The 21,248-nt window shown below is 39.0% G+C and overlaps 1 protein-coding gene across 1 annotated transcript; it reads left to right on the top strand.

Annotated features, from left to right (window-relative positions):
- The first annotated feature begins 903 nt into the window (after positions 1–903).
- f8 (coagulation factor VIII, procoagulant component) lies at positions 904–15,841 on the top strand. The gene is made up of 24 exons (XM_069171411.1): positions 904–963; positions 1,375–1,557; positions 1,854–1,957; positions 2,588–2,708; positions 2,830–3,097; positions 3,190–3,355; positions 3,528–3,615; positions 4,510–4,727; positions 4,821–4,965; positions 5,096–5,310; positions 5,640–6,473; positions 6,561–6,706; positions 7,216–7,381; positions 7,598–7,837; positions 8,026–8,254; positions 8,332–8,514; positions 8,857–8,973; positions 9,597–9,668; positions 9,912–9,997; positions 10,188–10,343; positions 11,086–11,230; positions 11,320–11,468; positions 14,490–14,672; positions 15,131–15,841. The coding sequence occupies exons 1-24, from the start codon at positions 909–911 to the stop codon at positions 15,284–15,286; spliced, it is 4,425 nt and encodes a 1,474-aa protein (XP_069027512.1). The 5' UTR covers positions 904–908; the 3' UTR covers positions 15,287–15,841.
- Positions 15,842–21,248: the final 5,407 nt, after the last annotated feature.

Raw genomic sequence — 21,248 nt, 5'->3', positions numbered from 1 at the left:
GAGCAACGGTTATCATTATCTAGTGTGTGCAGATATTGTGCAACCTGTCAATGCCAAACAGTCATTCTTTGAAATGACTTGATCTCCAACAGTACCCAACTGCAAAGAACATTCGGGAATATCACAGAATTGAAAAATCGTATGAGGGTTAATACCCTCTACGGAAAGCTTTGGCATATGTTCGAAAGCTGCCATTGATCCAAAGTAGTCACTTCCTGTAAGCAGCTCATGTCTTCCTGCCACAGAGTAGATTCCAGTAACTGAGTTTATCATAATCTGAAAAGCTGCACCTGTCACGTCCAGCAATGAGACTTCACGACGCAGATCCAATCACATCAATGTGTAATATTAAATGTGAAGAAAAGATGGTTGTTTATGGGCGTGTGTGTGTGCCCGTGTTTGATAAAAGTCAGTGCTTCCCATGGATGTGATTTCTACACCAGCGCACACTGCCGTCCCGCTCCATTTCTAATAGGATTTTCATACTGAAAATGGCAAATTTAAACACACATTATTCAAAATTTTCTGTCACTTCATTAATTAATTTGTGTTTCCTGCAATGTGACAAGAGGATTTCTTGAAAATCTCAGTGTGCTTTCTCCCTAACATGATCATTTTACTTCTTTCTCCCAGGAAATAGTGAACTAAACAACAGACTTTCTTTTAAGTTATCATTTAATCTGTATCTTTGTACTACTTCTTTTTCTCAAAATAGGGGAGTCAGAGTCATGCTTTGTCTTTTCTTTCCAGGAGTTGGGTATGATGACTCCACCACAGGCCAGGAGAAGGAGGATGACGCTGTCTCTCCCGGAGGATATTATGAGTACGTGTGGGACATCAGCCCTAGAGATGGTCCCACCAGCAACGACCCCGATTGCCTCACTTACACATACTCGTCCCAGGTGGATATGGTCCGAGACCTCAACTCGGGACTCATTGGGGCCCTACTCATCTGTAAATCAAGTCAGTGTGCTGCGGTGGAGGTTTTGATGAATGACTGACCCTGCCTCATTATCTTGTCTCATTTTCACACATTTAATACACAACATGGAGTTAAAGTTATGTAAAGGGTTAGAGATGGCCAGAGGCTGAAATGATTCCACTGATCAAATTGAACCGTCAATAAAAGCCAGACAACAAGAAAGAAATAACAATAATAATAACAACACTTAGATCAAGGCCAAAAATGCACTGGATAGAGATACTAGCACTGAACTGGCTTATCTCACTGGATAGGAAACATACTTTAAATTAGCCCAAAAAAAGAAGCAGAAAGAAGTAGGATATGTATCAAACACAGATAAGACTATATTATGCAGATACAAGCCTATTGCCACATTCTGCATCACGTGCATTATGTGTGTGTTTCTTCAGGTGCCTTCACAGATGATGGGCAGAGGAAATATCCAGCGTTCGTCCTCCTGTTCATGGTGTTTGACGAGACCAAAAGCTGGTATGGAGAGGTGGGAGTGAGGATGAGCAGAGAGAAGTTCAAGAGGAGCGAGAGCAGGAAGGAATACCACACCATCAATGGATATGTCAACTCTACTTTACCGGGTAATGAGTTAGTCTGGCTCAGACAGACAGGTTTTCCATGAAGTCGTGCTGTAATGTTAAGTGCTGTTTACACTGCACTCAGTCTATCGGTGGCTGCATTGTATGTATCTGTTCAGGAATTTGGCCTCAATTTCCTCGCTCTCTGTGTGTGCGTGTGCGTGTGCGTGTGCGTGTGTGTGTGTGTGTGTGTGTGTGTGTGTGTGTGTGTGTGTGTGTGTGTGTGTGTGTGTGTGTGTGTGCGTGCGTGCGTGCGTGCGTGCGTGCGTGCGTGCGTGCGTGTGTGTGTGTGTGTGTAGGTTTGACAATCTGTCAAGGCCGTAATCCGGTATTTTGGCATCTGATTGGGATGGGCACAGCTCCAGAAATCCACTCCATTCAGTTTCAGGATCACTATTTGAAGGTAATTTAAGTCTTTATATTAACGACAATCATATCAAACTGATTTAAACGTTAAATGAGATCATTTTAAACCCCTAAAATAAATATCTTACTGGCTAATTAAGCACATTTTAATAAATAAATGAATTTATGGTAATTATTGTCTCATTAGTCAAACAAAATCAGATCTAATGTAGTAATGTTATTAATATGATAGTAAAATAAACAAATGCTAATCCGAAATATGTATTTGCTGTGATAAGACAACTTTGAGTTCAACTGCAGAAGTAGAATAGCAGAAAGGCTGATACTGTGGTGCTAGAAAGTCTATGTAGAATTTTCTATATTTCTGCATACATATAACCCAAAACACCATCAGATTTTCCCACAAGTGCTAGAATTAAATAAGGAGAACCCAATTAAACAAACCCGATAAAATAGTGCATTTGGTCACGTATGTGTTGAGGAAAATGATCCATATATGCATTTGGCTGTGAGAAGGTTTTTTAAAAGATCTGTAGCTGGTTTAAAGGTTTTCCTTTAAGTTACGTAATATTAGATGGTAGACTTTCTGTGTTTTAAAAATATGTAAATCAAGTTTATTATTCTTGTATTATTATGTTAAAATACAGTATATTGGCTTTTTTTTCAGGTATTGACCCATCGTAAAGTCACTGTGGATGTGACCCCGATGACCTTCATTACTGCGGAAATGAAACCCACTACTATAGGCAGCTTCCTAATCAGCTGTCAGATTCATGCTCACCTCCATGGTAAGAAACACCCAATCAGACTCTCAAGCCTAGAAAAATCTGTTTCCTTAATTCAACTAAATTCATCTCCTCTGTTTGAATGGTAACTATCACTGGTATTGTGCACTACTGCTTCACCCAGATGGCATGAAAGCATTGTTCACTGTGGAAAAATGCCCTGAACCCGTCTTACCTGACCTGCGTAACGTCAAATATGAGGATGACATGGATTACAATGGGTACGGTGATGATGATGCTGAGGATCTGTTCAACACCATAAGCTTTCAACCCATGAAGCCAAAGGTCCAACCCAGAGCCAGCAGAGGACAGCAGTCCAAAACCTGGGTGCATTATATTGCTGCTGAGGAGGTTACCTGGGACTACATTCCTCATCTCAAACCAACAGACAGGTAAAGAAAAAGAAAGGAATGGGAAGGAAGAGGAAGAACAGAGGGTTTGAGCTGATTTTAATTGATTGTTTCTTTTCTGTTTGTTACATCAGTGAGTTGCAGTCCAGATATTTGCCTGCAGCCTCCCATCACTTAGGCTACATGTATAAAAAGGTTATGTATGTGGAATACACAGACGGATCTTTCACTCAGACGAAGAACACCACTCAGACACTGCTGGGTCCACTTCTGAAAGGAAACGTCAATGATCAGTTCCATGTGAGTGAAACAAACTTTGAAGGACAGAAAATATGGGAGTTAAGCTATCATGCATCATCATATTTGAGCTAAAACAATCATCACAATCCTACACAAACTTACTGTATTCATACATATATAGGTTCCTTGGGTGGCTTTCTATTGATCACTCATCAGTTTGAATTGTTTCCAGATCATTTTTAGAAACCTGGCCAGTCGCCCTTTTAATATCTACCCCAATGGCCTCACCAAGATCTTTCCACTGCAGAGATCCACAAATGGTAAGCGTAAGCATGGACGTAATCAAACCACAAAATTAATGTCTGTCAATTTTGATTGGATTAACCCTAGTACAATTTAAGTGCACTGAATTTAGAGATCTAATGAGAATGTAAAGAAATTGTCTTCATCTTCTTTAATGTGGCATTTTTACATGTGAAATGAATTATATGGTGAATTATTTCAAAAAAGATTGGGCTGCTGAAAAGTGGGTGTGGCATAGCAAGCAATAAGTGTCTGCGCACTACAGAAATAAAAGATTAGTGGAGTCAAATCAAGAAACGGAGGATGGAAAGAGGATTACTAAACCTTATTTTGTAAATATAAACAGTTTTTTGCCAATCGATACACAAGCACAAACTTGTAAGCAGTGATACTGCTCTCTTAGCTTCTTCAAGTAATAAGCTAACAGTCAAGATTGGTTTTATATAACGAGAGGGGTCAGCTGGGCCACCCCAAAGTGCGAGATAGGTCTTGAAAACGGTATTTATTTTATTTTATTTTATTTCTTTTTTTAACGTTACGGTGTCGGGAGTGAAAAAAGTTCCAGACTTTGGTGTCTCTTTGTTGGTAATTTTTATACAATCAAAAACTGATTGGAAACATGCTGTAATTACATGATTAATGTACACACAGTGGTTTTTAACTTGTGTGAAATACCTAATAGGCTACACCACTTATGTGCATTATTACCTTGGAAATTTTCATTATCATAATCATTATATATGTAAAATAATCCACAAAATTATTTAATTACCTATTTCAAATGGAAAAAGAAACCTTGCATTATATAGTTAATTTGCTACTGAACAGTTGAAACAGCATTTGACTTGTCCCTGTCTTCAAAGACTGATTGTAACAGCTTAATGTTAATTCTCAATAATCTAATTAAACAGCTGGAGAGAAGGACTTGCGCTCCATGGGAGTGCCTCCGAACAAAACTTTTAGCTACATTTGGAGGCTAACAATGGACGACGGGCCATTGAAGGGAGACCCCCAGTGTCTGACCCAGCTGTTTCAGAGCACCGTCTCCCCAGAGCGGGACTTGGCCTCTGGGCTGGTCGGCATGCTGCTCATCTGCGAGTATAACGCCATCGATCTCCAAGGAGTACTGGTGAGCAGAACGTTAACGTGTTCAAGCTTCAGACATGGCAGTTAATGTGCACAAATGTAATATAATTTTCATTGAATCTATTGTCACATACAGTTGGGAGCAGATAAGAAGTTGAGCCTGATATTTGCTGTGTTTGATGAGAACAGAAGTTGGTACTTCAATGAAAACATGCAGAAGTCCAGCCAAAACTCTTCTTACAACACAGACCCTGATTTCTATGACTCCAATGTCATTTACAGTGAGTTCACCATTGATATAGTTCTCCTTAATGCTTGTTAGTGATGTAATAACCATGTTTAACACAGAAATATGAAAACAATCAATGTGCCCCTCAGCAGAAGTAAATCTGAATTTCCCTCGTCCTCCAGGTGTAAACGGCATCATGTTCAGCAAGCGTCAGTTTGTGATGCGTCAAACGGACATCCCCTACTGGCATGTGGCCCACGTGAGCACCAAAAGTGACATCCTGTCAGTTTACTTTACCGGCAACCTGTTTGAGCACGAAGGCGTCTACCAGTCCGTCCTCACCCTCTTTCCCATGACTGCCGTAACCCTTCCCATGGAGACCGAGCTGATTGGTGAGGTCACAGATTAACATGTACACCCTTTTCTCTGAAGATGCTAGGCACTGTAGAAGCACACATTTTATTGGTTAGATATTGTTGGTGGAAGGAGCCAAACTTGAGAAAACTGGAAACATTTTGAGTCTCAAAACATTTAGCTTCGAGGGCCACTATACTGTTTCCCAGCACTGACACACAACAAGGCATCCGGATCTGATATTTTTCCCAGGACATGTTTGACTTGCATAGAAAGCACTAGATGTGGATGTTTTCATGCACGTCATGCATTTGTTTCCACCAGCCACATTTATATCATATAAACTCTAACCTTTCCCTTCTTGTAGGTGAGTGGGAGATCAGTGCTTTTGATAGCAGCCTCAAAAACCGGGGGATGAGCATCCGTTACAGCGTTCGTCCCTACAACAATGGAGACCTCCTGCTAGTTGACCACAATGAGGATGAAGACGATATTTCTGACTTTATCGATGAAATAGATCCCCGACCGAGGGGCTTCAGATCTCAAAATCCCACAGGTTTGGTTCGAGTATGCAATCAGTCAGTAAACACCTCCAATGAAAATGTAACTAGTGACAAACCTGAGGGGACTGGGGCAGCATGTCCGCTAAGGAAAGTGACAGTAACATCACAGGAAGGGGGGAAACCTGCCTTAGAAGGAGGAATCCCACTAGATATCTTGGAGGAAATAGAGAGAGATGAGGAGGTTTCTCAGAATCTGACTGAACCTGCAGAAAACAGAGGCGCCAGACGGAGAAGACATGCAGATGGAAACTGGACTGATGGAGACATCAGCTCTAGAGCCTTTGAAGACGGAAGAACTACAATAAAGATTGGAGGAGAATTTGTGGAAAATGTGACTGATACTGATGCAGAGGAAGAAGCTGAGGAAAAGAGTGAAGTGAGTGAAAACAACACTACAATTGTAGAACCTGAAGAGGGCAACGAGATCGTACTGAACAACGAACGGCTCTTGAACAAGAATGTCTCCACTGTAGAATCAAACAATTCAAACGATATGGATGAAAACTTAGAACCACAAAACCACATCCAAATTCAACCTGAGCGACTGACAGACGATCTGCTGGAACTGGAGTACAACTACACTGCTGAGAGCAACACAACAAGGATTGATATGGCCCTCCAGTATGATGACTATGGTCAAGAGGTACTAACACGTCTTTCTTTATGTTCTATGTAAATTTGGTACCACTTCCTTCCTCTCACCACATCAAATGCTGTATTTTATTTATAGGTGAACAGCACATCAAATGATGTGTTTGGTACAGGTTACATACGCCCGCGCTCTGGAGAGATCAGACCTCGCCACTACTACATCGCTGCAGAGGAGATCGCCTGGGACTATGGTATCCGAATGCCACATCAGCTCATCAAACCCAGGTAGGAAAAATGTTTCATCCAAGTTTCCATGCAGGAATTTAATGGAAATGTTTTACTTTTTAGGATATATGCTTACTTTATGTTTTGCCTTGTGGCTGTGAGACATGAAAGCACAAACTTTTCTAATGTCTGTAGAGTAAATAAGACAGTAGCCTATCTTACAAGAAAGACTGGAAGCAGGAAGAAACAGCTACTCTGGTTCCATACTAACCTTAAAATCCCCCTTGATGGTTAATATACTGTGTACCGATTCATCTATATTCAAATAGAAATGTAAAAAAAATGTAAAAACTAAAGTACGTGGTTTATGTTAATGTAACTGCATCCAAGCTCTGTCTCCACTCTCAAGACACAGACATGACAGTGGTATCAAGTCATCATTGTGAATGGAGTCACTACAAAATGTATTTTGCTCTAAAGTTGGTCAAAATGATTCACATGACTACAGAAAAATCAAGCTTATTATAAAATCCAAGCAAACAGAAGCACGACTCAATTCCTCTCTTTAGAGAGATGCGTCGAGGGATGAGGAAGTTCCTGCCAGAGTATAAGAAGGTGGTGTTTCGAGCCTACGAGGATAAAGACTTCCAAAAACCTGTAGGCAGAGGAGAGCTTCAGGAGCACCTGGGAATCATGGGACCTTTCATCAGAACTGAGATTAATGATCTCCTCACTGTGAGTGTTACTGTGCCAAAGCAAAATTAAACAATACATGTATTCTGTAGTCTCAGTAACGACTTCTACAAGCTTCAGTTTAGCCCACATGTTTCTGAAATATGGAAACTGTGAAAACTGGATGTCACGATCAGAGTTTTGTAAAAAAAAAAAAAAAAGTCTCTCATTATTGTGTTTTTTAACCTGTAGATCTTTTCCCTCTCTGTCTTATCCCAGGTTATCTTCAAGAACAACGCACACCGACCTTACTCCTTGCACCTTCAGGGAATCTATGACCGCAGCCAGGGGGCCGGCATTGCCCGGACCAGTTCCTCCTCCGCTCCACCCGGGGTCCCAGGAGAGCCCGTTCCTCCTGGGGAAGCCCGGACTTATAATTGGAGAATAACCAGGAAACAGGGACCCACTGACCCCGAATTTGACTGCAAGACTGGAGCTTACTACTCTACTGTGGACAAGGTCTGCAGACATCTTCACCTGTAGCCCCCTTTTATTTCCTGGATATACAGCATGTATATTCCTTTGGTGTTGTTTGTTTGTTTATTATCACCATTTACTGTTTTGATTTTAAAGTTAAATTATTGTGATAAAAACCTCGATTGTACTCATGCGACAAAGAGAAAACATTTGTCTTTACTTTTTCCCAGGAGAGGGACCTTCACTCAGGCCTGATTGGTCCACTGGTGATCTGTAAGTCTGGTACCCTCCAGACTCATCCGAAGACGCCGCAAAAAATCCAGGAGTTCTCTCTGCTCTTTCACACCTTCGATGAAACTAAAAGCTGGTACCTGGAGGAGAACCTGCAGCAACACTGTGTCCCACCCTGTCAGGTCAACCCTGACGATCCCTGGTACCACATCAGCAATAAGTTTGCAGGTAGAGATAAAAGAGCTGATTGATGCTGTAATGCTTGTTGCAATTTTCTCAGAAATAATGCAAATGTTTTTCCTCAGCAATAAACGGTTATGTGGCAGAGACCCTTCCTGGTTTGTTGGTCGCCCAGCACCAGCCAGTCAGATGGCACCTTCTGAATGTAGGAAGTGACAGAGAGTACCATGCTGTGCACTTCCATGGTTTGCCTTTCACTGTTCACACGGAACAGGAACACCGTATGGGCATCTACAACCTCTTTCCTGGTAAATACACCCACACATTCATATATTATTACACATAAAACCTTTCTCTTTCTCTATCGCTCTCGGTCTTACAGTGATCTAATTTAGACTAAAATGACATCTGTTTCTTAGACTGATTTTGTTGAACGGAAATTACTGTATATGTAAAAAAAAATCATGTGAAGCCCACATTTTTCCTTTCCATATAATGAAAATTGAAATGCAAAAGGGAATGATTTAAGTGAACTATCTGAAGGGGTCATGTTTTTTTGTTTTTTTTCTGGCTCTGTAATGTAATTCTTGTGTCATATGCTGTCTCGTTGCCTTATATATTTCTGATCAACCATTTGTTCCTCCTTCAAGGTGTATTTGGCACAATAGAGATGAGACCCCCCACAGTTGGCACATGGCTGGTAGAGTGCACAATAGGAGACTACCAGCTGGCTGGCATGAGGGCGAAACTTTTGGTCTATAGTAAACGTAGGTGCACATGTCTCATGTCTTCATGGTCTCCAGAGGATGAAATGATGTTGTCATGCTAAACAAAAGCTTTTGACCAAGTGGAATTGATGTAGATGGATGAGTTGGTAAAATAGTTTGTTAGACTACAACTCTACTATGAGGACACGCTTTAGCAGAACATGCTAAAGACAACAATAACCATACTGCAAAGTTTTCTAATTTCTTTTTATTCTTTATTTTGTTTTGTGATGCGTAGAGTGTAACAACCTCAGTGGTCTCTGTTGATTTAGATGCCAACACTCCTGCTGCTGATGATGATGTAATAATTTGTGAATTATGTCAGAGGCCTTTTCCACAGTTTTTTCACTGTAAAGTATTTAGATATTGTATCATTTAAGGTTTTTTCTTTTTTTCAATGAAGACTTCCTCACTTTGCCTTGTCAAAAGTCTGAGGTTGCACCAGTAATAGAAATGTCATAACACCAAAACAAACAGCACATATATTGTACACAGTAGTTATATACTATCCACCTGCATTACGTGATTAGAAATATATATTTATTTTATTTTATTTTTTATTATGTTCACCTGATAATCTGATATGTATTACTGACTTGTTTTTTGTGATCACTGACATGCAGTATGTATGTTACCACTGGGAATTAAATCTGGAAGGATCGAGGATTCACAGATCACAGCATCAGATCACATAGGTAAGACAGCAGGCTTTAGGATTTTGTTTTTGTTTTGTTTTGTTGTACTTTTATTTAACAGGGTAAGTATACCAAGAACACCCTTAATATCTGTCCACATGAAGAGAATAGAAAGGTTTATATGTGCACTAAAAATGAAAATTCCTCAGTCTTGTAGTCACGAGGAAGCTTTATGAAATCTGAAAGTCAGGAAATTACCCACAGTGAGATGGATTATTACCGTGTTTACACATGTGTGTCCAGGTAACTGGGAGCCAAGGCTGGCAAGGCTGGAACAGTCTGGATACATCAATGCCTGGATGGGCAGAAACAACAAGTCATGGTTACAGGTTAGATTTACGCCATTCTTTGCTTTTACACTGTATCAGATACTGAAAGTAGTGTCTTAAAGTTCCTCATTCAAGGTCTGAATTGTCCCGTCAAAACCAATCAAAAACAGTATTTTCGTTATGATGTTAAGATGTAAACCAAAAATAGAGCACAGCAAAATGTAATTTAATGTAATGTGTGTCTCATTAGGTTGACCTTAAGAAGCCCATGCTGCTGCATGGTGTGCAGACACAGGGAGTGAGGTCAAGGCTGAGAGACCACTACATCACAGTCTTCACCATCTCCTACAGCCTGGACCAGGAGATGTGGACCACTTACAGAGGAAACGACACTGAGAAAACCTCCGTATGTCATCATGATTTATATCTGTTACAGTTGGGGTCACAATTTGACACCAATAAAATGTTGATTCTTCTGGAAATTTCAACTTAGTTTCACAGCTTTGCAGAAGCTGAACTTAGAACACAAGCACACTTCCCAGATCACCAGACAAAAACAACATGCTGACCACTGACAGGCTGACAGATATACGACATTTGATATGTTAATGTGAAATGATCTACTGTGAAATATTTTACAGAGAAAATGCAGCACCAGCATTCTGCTTCCTGTCTCATTTTCTGAGGGAGATAAGGAGTTATTTTTATTTAGTGGAGCTGAAGACTTCAATGAAATAATTTGTATTCAAATTACTGTTATTTTGCCCCTTAATTATAAATTCAGTGTACTACACAGGTTTTGTAGATCCTTTTCCAAATAGATTTTATAACCTCTAGTCAGCCATTGTTTTTAGTTTATTTTAATATAAATGTAAAAAAAACTCAACTTAAACACTTGAGTAGCGTTAAAGGCACCAAGAGGAAGGGTTTGTAAAAGGGGAACTGATTGCAACTAAATGGCCATGGCGTGATACTATGTTAAATATCCAAATAAATGTAATAAAGGGACCAAATTCTTTACTGTAATGGGTTGCCAAAGTTGAATAGTTGGCAGCTGTGTATTTGTGATGCTTGTACTAAAACGCACCATTCTACCAACATGATTCTTTTAAGTCTGTGCCAAACTGTTTGTGCTGGCTCATTTACAGATCTTTCATGGCAACCTGGACAGCTCCAGGGTGAAAAAGAATGACATCTCTCCACCATTTGTTGCTCGCTACGTCAGGATTCAGCCTTACAGCTACATGCATAAGCCTGCTGTCCGACTGGAGCTGCTGGGTTGTGATCTCAACAGTAAGTTGTCCCAACAGTAGCAGAGTTGATCCATGTGAAAGTACCGAGACTGACACTGCGTACATGTTTGGGTGTGTGTGCTTAACCAGGCTGCTCGATCCCTCTCGGACTCCAGAAGAACCTGATTAATGACAGCAGTTTAAAAGCCTCCTCCATTTATTCATCTCTGCTGCGGAGCTGGAGCCCCAAATTCGCCCGCCTCCATCAGGAAGGCAGTACCAACGCATGGAGGCCAAAGGTGAACATGCACACATTCATATGCACAAACTCATAAAGTATATTGTACATTACATGCAATTCATATTTAGTACAAGTAAAAGTTAAATATGTATGGAAAACAGTGAATTACATTACATTTCATTTTAAGTCCTTAAGTCAATTAAGTGAAGTTTTTATGGCACTCATTATAGATTGTTGAGTTTCGGTTGTACACAGAACAATATTTTCCCAAACAATAATCCGCTGTAAGGTTATGTTCTTTCAGCAGTAGATATGTGGATAACGAGACAGTGAGCACGTTGCATGTTGCATGTTGGTTGTACACTACAGTAATACAGTAAAATGTTGTGTGGCAATTGAAAAAAGTGTGCTAGAAAGAGGCGTACAATGTCCGGCTTCTCTGTAACATCTGTGTAGCTCACCAATCACAGGGTGAAGTGGGCATGATTGCACTATTATCAGTGGGATTGCAAGGTGGCAAAGTGGGAAATCGTTAAAACCTTCTGCTCTTCTCTTACTCTCCTTCCATTAGGTTGGCCTGTAGTTTATAATTTCCTCCTCCTCAGCTTATCATCTTCACATTTTGCAGCACTAAACTGTTGAAGTGTGATTTGTCCTTCCAGCAAACCGTTGAGCTGTTATTAAAGGTCACAAACAGCACTTGTGAGCCATGGATAGAGGTCAACCACTGTGGGCCAACTATTATTCAGAATAGTGTTCTGAAAGGACTTCAAAGGCCTGAACAAATAACTTAATTTTGAGTCTATTTAATGTTGTTTCTTTTTCCAATTTTTATCATCCCTTGAGTTTGAGCATTTAACCTTTATCCAATAGCTGAAGTCAACAGTCAGTTCTGTCATTGTTCTGTTGTCTAAACAGGAATATGTCTTGCAAATGTGTTCCAGGACACAAAATATAATTTACTTTCTTTGCTTATATAAATGTGAGGGTTGTGAAATTTGGAGCAGGAAGTGTGCTCCAAATTTGTCCACGTTTCAACTTGGAGTCATTTTTGTTTTGGTTGGACTTTTCCCATTGCCAACCTTTGCCCTTTCTGTAGCTTAAAGTTTAAAAGAATGAATCCTCTGCACCCCAAAAAATTACCAAAAAGATGCCATTTGTCATGGATAGAAACTGTTAAAATAAAAATTATCATCTGGTTTTCAAACCTGTGACAGTGACTAACTAAGCATATGCACCAAACGCTTCTGTCAGAAAAAATAACCAAATCTAAGCTTAAAATAGTGATATTTAATCAAAATCACTTTATTCAACATATCTTGTTTTAAATTTCACCAAAAAGAAACCATTTGCACAATCCAGATTTTCCCCCCAAAAAATGTAGAAAATTCTGCGCGTAAGCCTTGAATGAGATGGCTGAAACCAACAGTCAAGTGACAAAAGTTTAGTGAATTTTCGACGAAACGGCAGGTTTGATCACAGAGGAGACAGGACTGAGATCATAGAGGGTTTAGAATAGGTTGTAAAAAAAAAGATTTTTGACATTATCACTGTATTATACTGCACATAAAACATTTTTGAGTCCCCCCTACTTGTAGCCATGATTGTGCCGTTTCCATAGAAGTGCAGTGAAAAGTGAGCCGATAGTGAGTAAGAATGTGACAGGAAAACACCCATGAAAAGCTTAGCATTCAGGGGTTAAGATAGAAAAAAGTCCCCACACTAGTCGTTCAACTGTTTTTGCCATGTGCTGCCTTTCATATAAAGTCTATTGTGCTACCACACAGGAGAACAGTGGAAAAAGATGCACTGCCAGAAGCATTTTCCTAGTTTATTAGTTTCCTTGTCTCCTTTGAGCTGTGTGGGAGAGGAAGTGGTGCAGTGTTCTTTTTGGCCATATCTACATCTGCTTGTTTTCTTTACTTCCACTTCTTCAGCAGTTGGTATCTATTTCTTTCCGTTTCATAAAATGTCCCTTTCTTATTTTATGCATTCCACTCATAACTTTTGTATTCCAGATCATGTTATTTCCGAATCACATGACCTTCTGCACATCATACCTTATACAGTAGTTCTACGTTAGAGATAATATACCTGCCGATGCTGTGGTTGGTTCAGTAGGTTCATTCTACAATGAATAATCAGAGAGTATAAACATCCGTATATGTTTTAATTGACTCAAAATCAACTCGTCAGTAACAGGAATAGTTAAAGGCAGCAGACTTAACTGTACATTTGTACTGAATTGAGAAAAGAGGAACCCAAATGCAGAGCTCAGAGTTACACAAACAAAAGTTTTATTAGGTTTAGAGGATGGTGGTGGAGGAGATGGTTACGCGGGGGTGTCCGGGAAGCTCAGAGCAGAGGGAGCTGAGTGGAGGCTGGCTGGCAGGGAGTTACAGACAGAACAAGCTAGAGATCCTTGACACAAAGAAAGAGATTTAGTTAGAGCTCACACAAGGAATTTTACTTTGAGTGTCTAAGCGGCTGTGGGTGGTTCACCAGAGTGGTTGAACTGATAATCTGGCAATAGGTGGATGAGTTGATGAGCGTAGATGAGAAGCAGGTGTGTGTCATCATCATTACTTATAAATTTGGAGCTGGGGAGACACACCCACACTGGCAATGATCAGAAACAGAAAACAAACAAACAAACACACACACACACACACACACACGCACACACACACACACACACACACACACGGAAAGGAAAGGAAAGGAAAGGAAAGGAAAGGAAAGGAAAGGAAAGGAAAGGAAAGGAAAGGAAAGGAAAGGAAAACAAGGAAACACCGGAAACTTCTGGGCAAGGGCTGACAGGGCTGTGACAACATTAACCATCATTTTTATAAGAACTTTTAGTTAAAAAATAATTACACTTTGTCATTTTTCCAAAATGTATCCATCTTGAGCAATTGCTCTCAAAGTACTGTTTTGAGAAATGCAAGAGCGTCTGTAGAAATGCTTGTAGAAAACCCTCATACATACCTTCTTTTCATTATCAGAAAACGAGACTGTTGTTTGTTTGTTCTTTTCTTTCTGATATCTAAAAGTGTTTCCTCTGTCCTCTTCACCTCAGAACAACAACCCCCACGAGTGGCTGCAGGTTGACTTGGTGAAAGTCAAACGCATCACAGGGGTCATCACCCAAGGAGCGAAGTCTCTGCTGACCCAAATGATGGTGACAGAGTTCTCAGTCACTGTCAGTCATGATGGGCACTCCTGGAGTAGCGTGTTAGAGGATAGCTCACAAAGAGAAAAGGTATTCTTAGTGCAAAAAGGGTGATTTTATAAGTTTATAAGTTTTTCCAAATGAAGTCAGGCCTGTGTCAGCACTGCCAAGGGATGGATTCCAGATTACAACCACATAAAACAGTCCATAAATCTGCAATGACTAATGTGTTTTTTGCTTGTTTCATTTATTCCTTCTGTGAATCAGTAAGCAGAAATCTATCGCTCTGTAACCAACACTATTACACCAGTAGATGAGTCACTTTGTATGATGGAGATGACTAAAAATATCCTAATGAAGTGTTTTTATGTTTTAGTGACATAATATACGAATGAACTTAGAAATCCTGATCCACATTTGTGGTAGAGGGATTTATTTTAATGTGTCTGTATACTGTGGCCCCTCAGTGTGAGTTAATCACATGCATTTATCTGCTCATCTCCCCTCTTTCCTCACTGTCTCTTATTTCCTCCTCTTTCCCTCCTCAGATCTTCAAAGGAAACGACGATCCTGATGAGGAAGCGCTCACTGTTTTCGATTCTCCTCTGTTTGGCCGCTTCCTCCGTATCCACCCGCGGGGCTGGATCAATGACATCGCCCTTCGCTTGGAGGTGCTGGGCTGTGACACGCAGCAGTGGGTCTGACATCACTGGACCAACGCTCCATTGCAGCAAGCAGCAGCATTTTAGCAACAGACTAGGTTTAATGTTTTTGTTCTGTTTTGAAAGTTTGACAAGTAAAATAATTGATAAATTGATATGCAGAGCACTTGTTAGGTTATATATAAACTGTCTGAAGCTATTTCTCCTGTAGCCACAACTTTGTTTGCATTTTTTTCAAAAAAAATTTGGGCAGTGTGGTATTCAGTTGTTTCATTATTGTTCAGAAGAGGTTCAGTTAAAAAAGACTAATTATTATATACATATTTATATTTTTAAAGGACATAAATATGTTTGAGGTCATATTAAGTTGGATATAATATGTTGAGGGAAAAAAATAGTTTAAAGTATATTTTCGCTGAGCTACACAGTATTTAACTTTGAAGCACAAGTTCTGTGCAGAGCAAACCATTTGAATGTAAGCTTGTGTAAATATTTCAGACACGGATTGATGTATACTCTTTGACTGTTGTTGTATATCATTGGGACAAATTTTGATTTTTGTGCTTTATTTGAGTTCATATAAACAGTGAATCTATACGAGTTTCAGTGGCATTTATTCCAAACGCCTACAAAGTTGGATGCACATGAACACATAAACACAAAAGCATGCAACTGCTTTCCAGCTATAAAGGCAAAATTTTAAGTACTATGTCTTTTAAAACTCTTACCGGAGCTGCAGTGTATGTTTAAGTGCAACCAGCTTCACAAAACACCATAAAGGTAAATCAAGCACTTCTCCATGCTGCCTTGTGTTCTTCATTTGTTTCTGTTCTTCCTTTTTTCCATTACATTACTTCTGTTCTTCCTTGGTTCCATCTGTCTTCACTCCAAAATGTTCCTGAACTGTTATTTTGGCTTATCCGCCTCCACTGGGACCTCCTGAGAGAAACAATGAACAATTGAAATCCCACATTGTTCTGTTACAAGTTAAAATATGCACTAGTGTTAAACTAAGGAAAAACAAGTTTATTCACAGACTCCAGTAAAATGAAAAGTTCAGAGCACTGGGAGGGAAATGGTAAGATCAACAAGGTGTGTGTATGTCTGTGTCACATCTTTTGGTTTTGAGCGTGTGGTGGCAGAAGAAAACATGAAGAGACTGTTTGTTGGTCCAACCAACCTTTATCACATCTTTATCAGTCAGGAAGTTTCCAGGCAGGGAGGGGTGTGTTTCCTTTGGAGGACAGAGTAGTACAAGACAGGACATGCTTTGGCAGAGATGTGGCAGTAGTACATCATGCCTAGCTGTTCCATTTTATCTCAGTGAAAACAACAATGTACTGTCTGTAATCTCAAAAACAAACAGCACCTGTATTCATCTCTAGTTGAATAATACGCACAATCTAGACCAAATGAAGCAGAGGACAACGGAGGCCGTAGCCTGGGGCCCAGGTACGACCTCCTATCAGCTGCACAGATTGCGTTCATGACGTGTGAAAGAAGCAACACCAACAAATACAGGCTAGTCACAGGGGAGAGTTAAGACAGGTGGGCTGCTTTAAAGGTCAAATGGCCATACAGACGCTTTTACAAGACAACTCCAAACTTTATAACAAGCGCATGATAGTTTTTTGTTTCATTTTTTACCTTCAAGGCAGCCTTATGTTTCAGTTTGTTCTGGAAAATGAACATGCAGAGTCTTGGTTTCAAGTTCATCCAACACAGCACCGCATTATTTTCATTACAGATTAATCGCTTTATTAATTTGGTCTGCCTGACAGCCAAGCCCGGCGGTATTATGTTTTTGGGTTGCTTGTCCACCTATCCGTAAGTCCGTGTTCCTCCCGGTCTTGGGACCACAATATTTAACAATATTTATATCAACATCCTAAAATTTGGCACAGACGTTCACCTAGCCTCAAGGATAAACTCATCCAAATTTGGTGATAAAAGGTCAAAAGGCAAGGGCATTTAGATCTTACAATACATTGTGGCTATAATTGAAGAATTCATAACAAATTTCACACAAATTTCTAATAGGATGAAATTATTAAATTATTAAATTTCATATACAAAAGGTCAAAGGTCAACTTCACTTTGATATCATAATGTTACTAAAACCCTTTTTTTTGCCCATTATTCAACACCACAACCACAAGAAAAGGGGAGATTGTGACTATATTTCATATTTGGTCAGGTACTGAATTGGTAATCTTGAAACTGTGCTGATTGTAGAGATGTCCTGTACTGTTGGGTTGAAGGTGTATGGGAAGCATCCACGTTTTAAAATGTGCAATTCATATTTGAAGCAGCTTTATAGGCTAAATCTTTTCAAATTCTTCACTACAGATAATATATTACATTTAAAAGCTGGAACCAGTAGCCTAAAGGGTGTTTTTGTTAGATAATGTATTTAAATGATTGATAGATTAACAGATTATGTCATTTAGCTTTCTGTTGATCATCAAAATGTATGTAATATATTTCATAGCTAATCATTTCAACACTAATGCAGATGGGGAAACAAAATATTTTAGCAATTCACACATCCAGTTTTCTGTCAAACAGTAATATGCTGTACTAAAATCACATAATTCTTATGTCAGTGAAGTATTTACCTGTTTCAAATATATTTCAATTATCTGTAAATTCACTCCAGGCTGTACTGAAAGTGTCAAAAAGCACTGATTTCATATAAGGAATGAGATAAGTTCAAATACTTTAGACAATAATTTTAGTTTTGTAATTTAGGAGAAAAACAAAAGCAATCGACTTCTAAGGTCCCTTAACCCTCGTGTTGTCCTTGGGTCAAAATGACCCGCAGCTGTGTTCAACCAAGTTCTATTTTATTTTCATATTTTTTGGGATCATTGGTGACAAGGAGGCTGTGAGGGTTTCTTTAAAGAATGATGACCAATGATCCCAAAAAATATAAAAATATAGAAATAAAATAGAACTTGGTTGAACACAGCTGCGGATCATTTTGACCCATGGGCAACATGAGGGTTAAAGAATGACAACATCAAGTTTCCTCTTTTTGCTTCTTCTTTTAGTTTGCATCAGACCAGGAGTCCGAGCTGGCCACCACCGATGAAGACAAGTTTTACAGTTCATGCCCTGGGAACTTTTTTGGGTAATTTCTGAAAAACATGAATTTCACCATAAATAGTTTTCAAAGAAAAACATGCTATATTAAAGGAATATTGATATTTTCACAAGCCAAGTGAGATACTACTTAACGACTGCTGATTTTGGTAAATAAACATAGCCATTTGCTTTGAAATTATATTTGATCCAAAAAGGAGAAAAAGTTCCCCGCCAACAATAGATTCTAAATTAGGACAGTTCCCTCAAAATTTGCCCCTTCATAAAACAGATTCTTATATGCTTGTGATCTGGTGTTCCTGTTTTTTTTTTTTTTTTTCCTATTGTGATTTTGGATTCTACGAAGTAATAGTCACACTTCCATTCGTCACAATTCGTCATAAAGAAATGTGTTTCTGCAAAAGCAGGTTTTCATGAAGTGGCAGGAAAATGGTGTAACACAGCAACAAAATGACCAGTTTTTTCACATAACCCTTACATCACTTCCTGCCTTGGTCCTGAGGCCACTGAGGTTCCACAAAAAGATGAGAAAAAAGCAGAACAACAGAAGTATACCTTCCATCCTTCTCTTATTCTTTTTCTTCTTTTTGGTGACATTTAAAGCAAGTTCTATATTGACAATAGCATACATCGTAACAACAATACACTGTTTATCTGCACATGCATTTTCACTGTCATATTAAACATGTCAATTTAAAAAAAAATTGGGCCATTTTTGGAGAAAAATGCCAGATAGTAGTACAAAATTACAACTCACCTTTTGTTAATTAAAAAAAGATTTTCTGGATTACATTTTGAAATTATCAACTTGTAGTTTACAACTTTGTAACCTTGAACCTGAAATGTTCAGAGGAGGAAGTTAAACTAGGCTATATATTTCTATCATCGACATGAAGCTCATAGTCATTTATTTTTAGCATGCCAGGAGAATTAATCATCACTTATTTTGTAACAGTATTATTCTAACTCATCACAGCATGTGCAGATTCGGTCATTTCTCCAAGTTTCCATTATGACAACAATACCTGAGTAATTCTTGAGAAAATATATTTCACAACCAGAGAACATTCATGCTTGCCATCAAACATCATAAACATTTTTAATATTTTCTCTATTAAGTATTGTAATTAAATATGATATAATTACATTATGAAAAAAATAATCAATAATAATGGCTATTCATTGAATCATTGTGTAACAGGTGGCGGCAACAAGCGGTCGCAACTGTAAGAATTAGCTTGCCTGTGCAGCTACTAAGCAACCCGAAGGCTTTTTTGGGGGGGGAACTAGAAATATTAAGGCAAGCTATATATAAAGACATATATTAAAACGTTCTCATTATCTTATTGATAGTTTTGGAAAATACTGTACTTCTATGAACTTTCAGCGAGTAGAACTCTAAATGGCAAGTCTCGCGAGATCGGCCAGGGGTGAGCGCTCGCTTCTTAACGTTGTTAATTGAGCTAAAGTAGACTGCGTTTTGTTTTGCCCCTGCCAATTTATTTTATTTTTTTTATTTTTTTTATTTTATTTTTTCTCACGAGAGCTGCTGGTTCCATGAAGAAACCACCTTTACCCATCTCGGGTTTAGAACATGGGTTTAAGATAAGGAGTCAGTCAGTACAAATGATATGATTGCTCCACGTAAATACACCGTGGACGCATGGTCTTGATTCAAGTTTTGGAGAGACAGGCGGTCCTGCGCTGACAGATTGTGTTTCGAGCTTGTAATTGCGTTGGGGTGGGGAGATCAAGTGCCAAGGCACAACTAGGTCAGTCATCACTACTTTGTACATGTAGACTCAGGCTGTTGTAAATCTGTCGTGTTAATAATGACAATATGAACAGGCTACTGTTGTTTGGTCCCACTGGTATTGGTAGTTATTTCATCTAGTAAATTGACTAAGCAACTCCTTCGTGTCATATAGAAACTCAGAAGCTGCTGCTGTGAAAACAGCCTGGCACTGCCCATGATAATGAAGTTTTTTTTTTTTAGGTATTCAGTATGACACTGAAATTATATTTGCTGTACTTGTTGTGTGTTATAGGGTTTTGGGATGCTTTAAAGGCTCAAAATTTATTTGTCTGGAATGTGACAGATGGGGGTTTTAGGATTTGAATGTTTATCCCCAGCTGTCCAGATGTACAGGACTTTCTTTGATCCCTGGGGCCTTGGGAGACTTTTAAGTACTGTGTCTTTAGTCATGTTATATATACGGTACAAAAAAAAAAGGGGGGGGGGGGAGGATATACGTATCAGATTAAATCTTTTGTTTACTGCAATGTCTTTAACCCCTTAATGGACTAAACGTATAACAGTGTAACTGTGAATAGTTTTATGCTTGTTCAACCTTAATAACTTGTACTTGAGAGAATTAATCACTGTTTCCTGAATTTTTAGTTGTATTACGAAAGAAATAAAGGTTCCCTATGCAGCAAAATGTTGTCTAAACTGAAACACATTTAATGTTGAACTCCTTGTAGAAGTCAGAGGTTTTTGCAATAGTTCAGTGATTTGCTCTCTAAGAAATGAGGGCAGGGACCCCTACTGGACAATCCACAGTGTTACATTAGTTAGTGCATTGAAACAAAGGTTTACTGCCCTTGTATGGAAGCACCAAGTTCACTGCAAATTTCGATCTGAAAAGTAAATGCAGCACAATGTAGTGAAGTAAAAACGTACATTTGCCTCAAGAAGTATAAAGCAAATGATGTCAGTGAATTACAGTAATTAAGCCAGATCAGTAGACTGTCTCATAGTTTGAAACAAGAATTCAGGTTGCATAGACTGCATTGCATAATAACATGAAATGTGCCCCAGAAACATAATTCTTCAATGTGTATCTGCTTATTGCTCAATAAGAGAAAAGATGGCCCCAGGCTCAAAAACTGATTCATT

The sequence above is a fragment of the Embiotoca jacksoni genome, unplaced genomic scaffold (genome assembly GCF_022577435.1).
Source record: "Embiotoca jacksoni isolate LCO1_2020_lvr unplaced genomic scaffold, fEmbJac1.0.p SCAF_5, whole genome shotgun sequence".
NCBI lineage: Eukaryota > Metazoa > Chordata > Actinopteri > Embiotocidae > Embiotoca > Embiotoca jacksoni.
This window is presented reverse-complemented; position numbering and strand designations above follow the sequence as displayed.

What these genes read in the sequence shown, in the direction of transcription:
- f8 (XM_069171411.1), top strand. Translation starts at nt 909, where the DNA reads ATGGTCCGAGACCTCAACTCGGGACTCATTGGGGCCCTACTCATCTGT. An exon ending in CATCTCAAACCAACAGACAG is followed by an intron (nt 3,098 to 3,189) that starts GTAAAGAAAAAG and finishes TTGTTACATCAG; the next exon opens with TGAGTTGCAGTCCAGATATT. An exon ending in TGACTCCAATGTCATTTACA is followed by an intron (nt 4,966 to 5,095) that starts GTGAGTTCACCA and finishes CTCGTCCTCCAG; the next exon opens with GTGTAAACGGCATCATGTTC.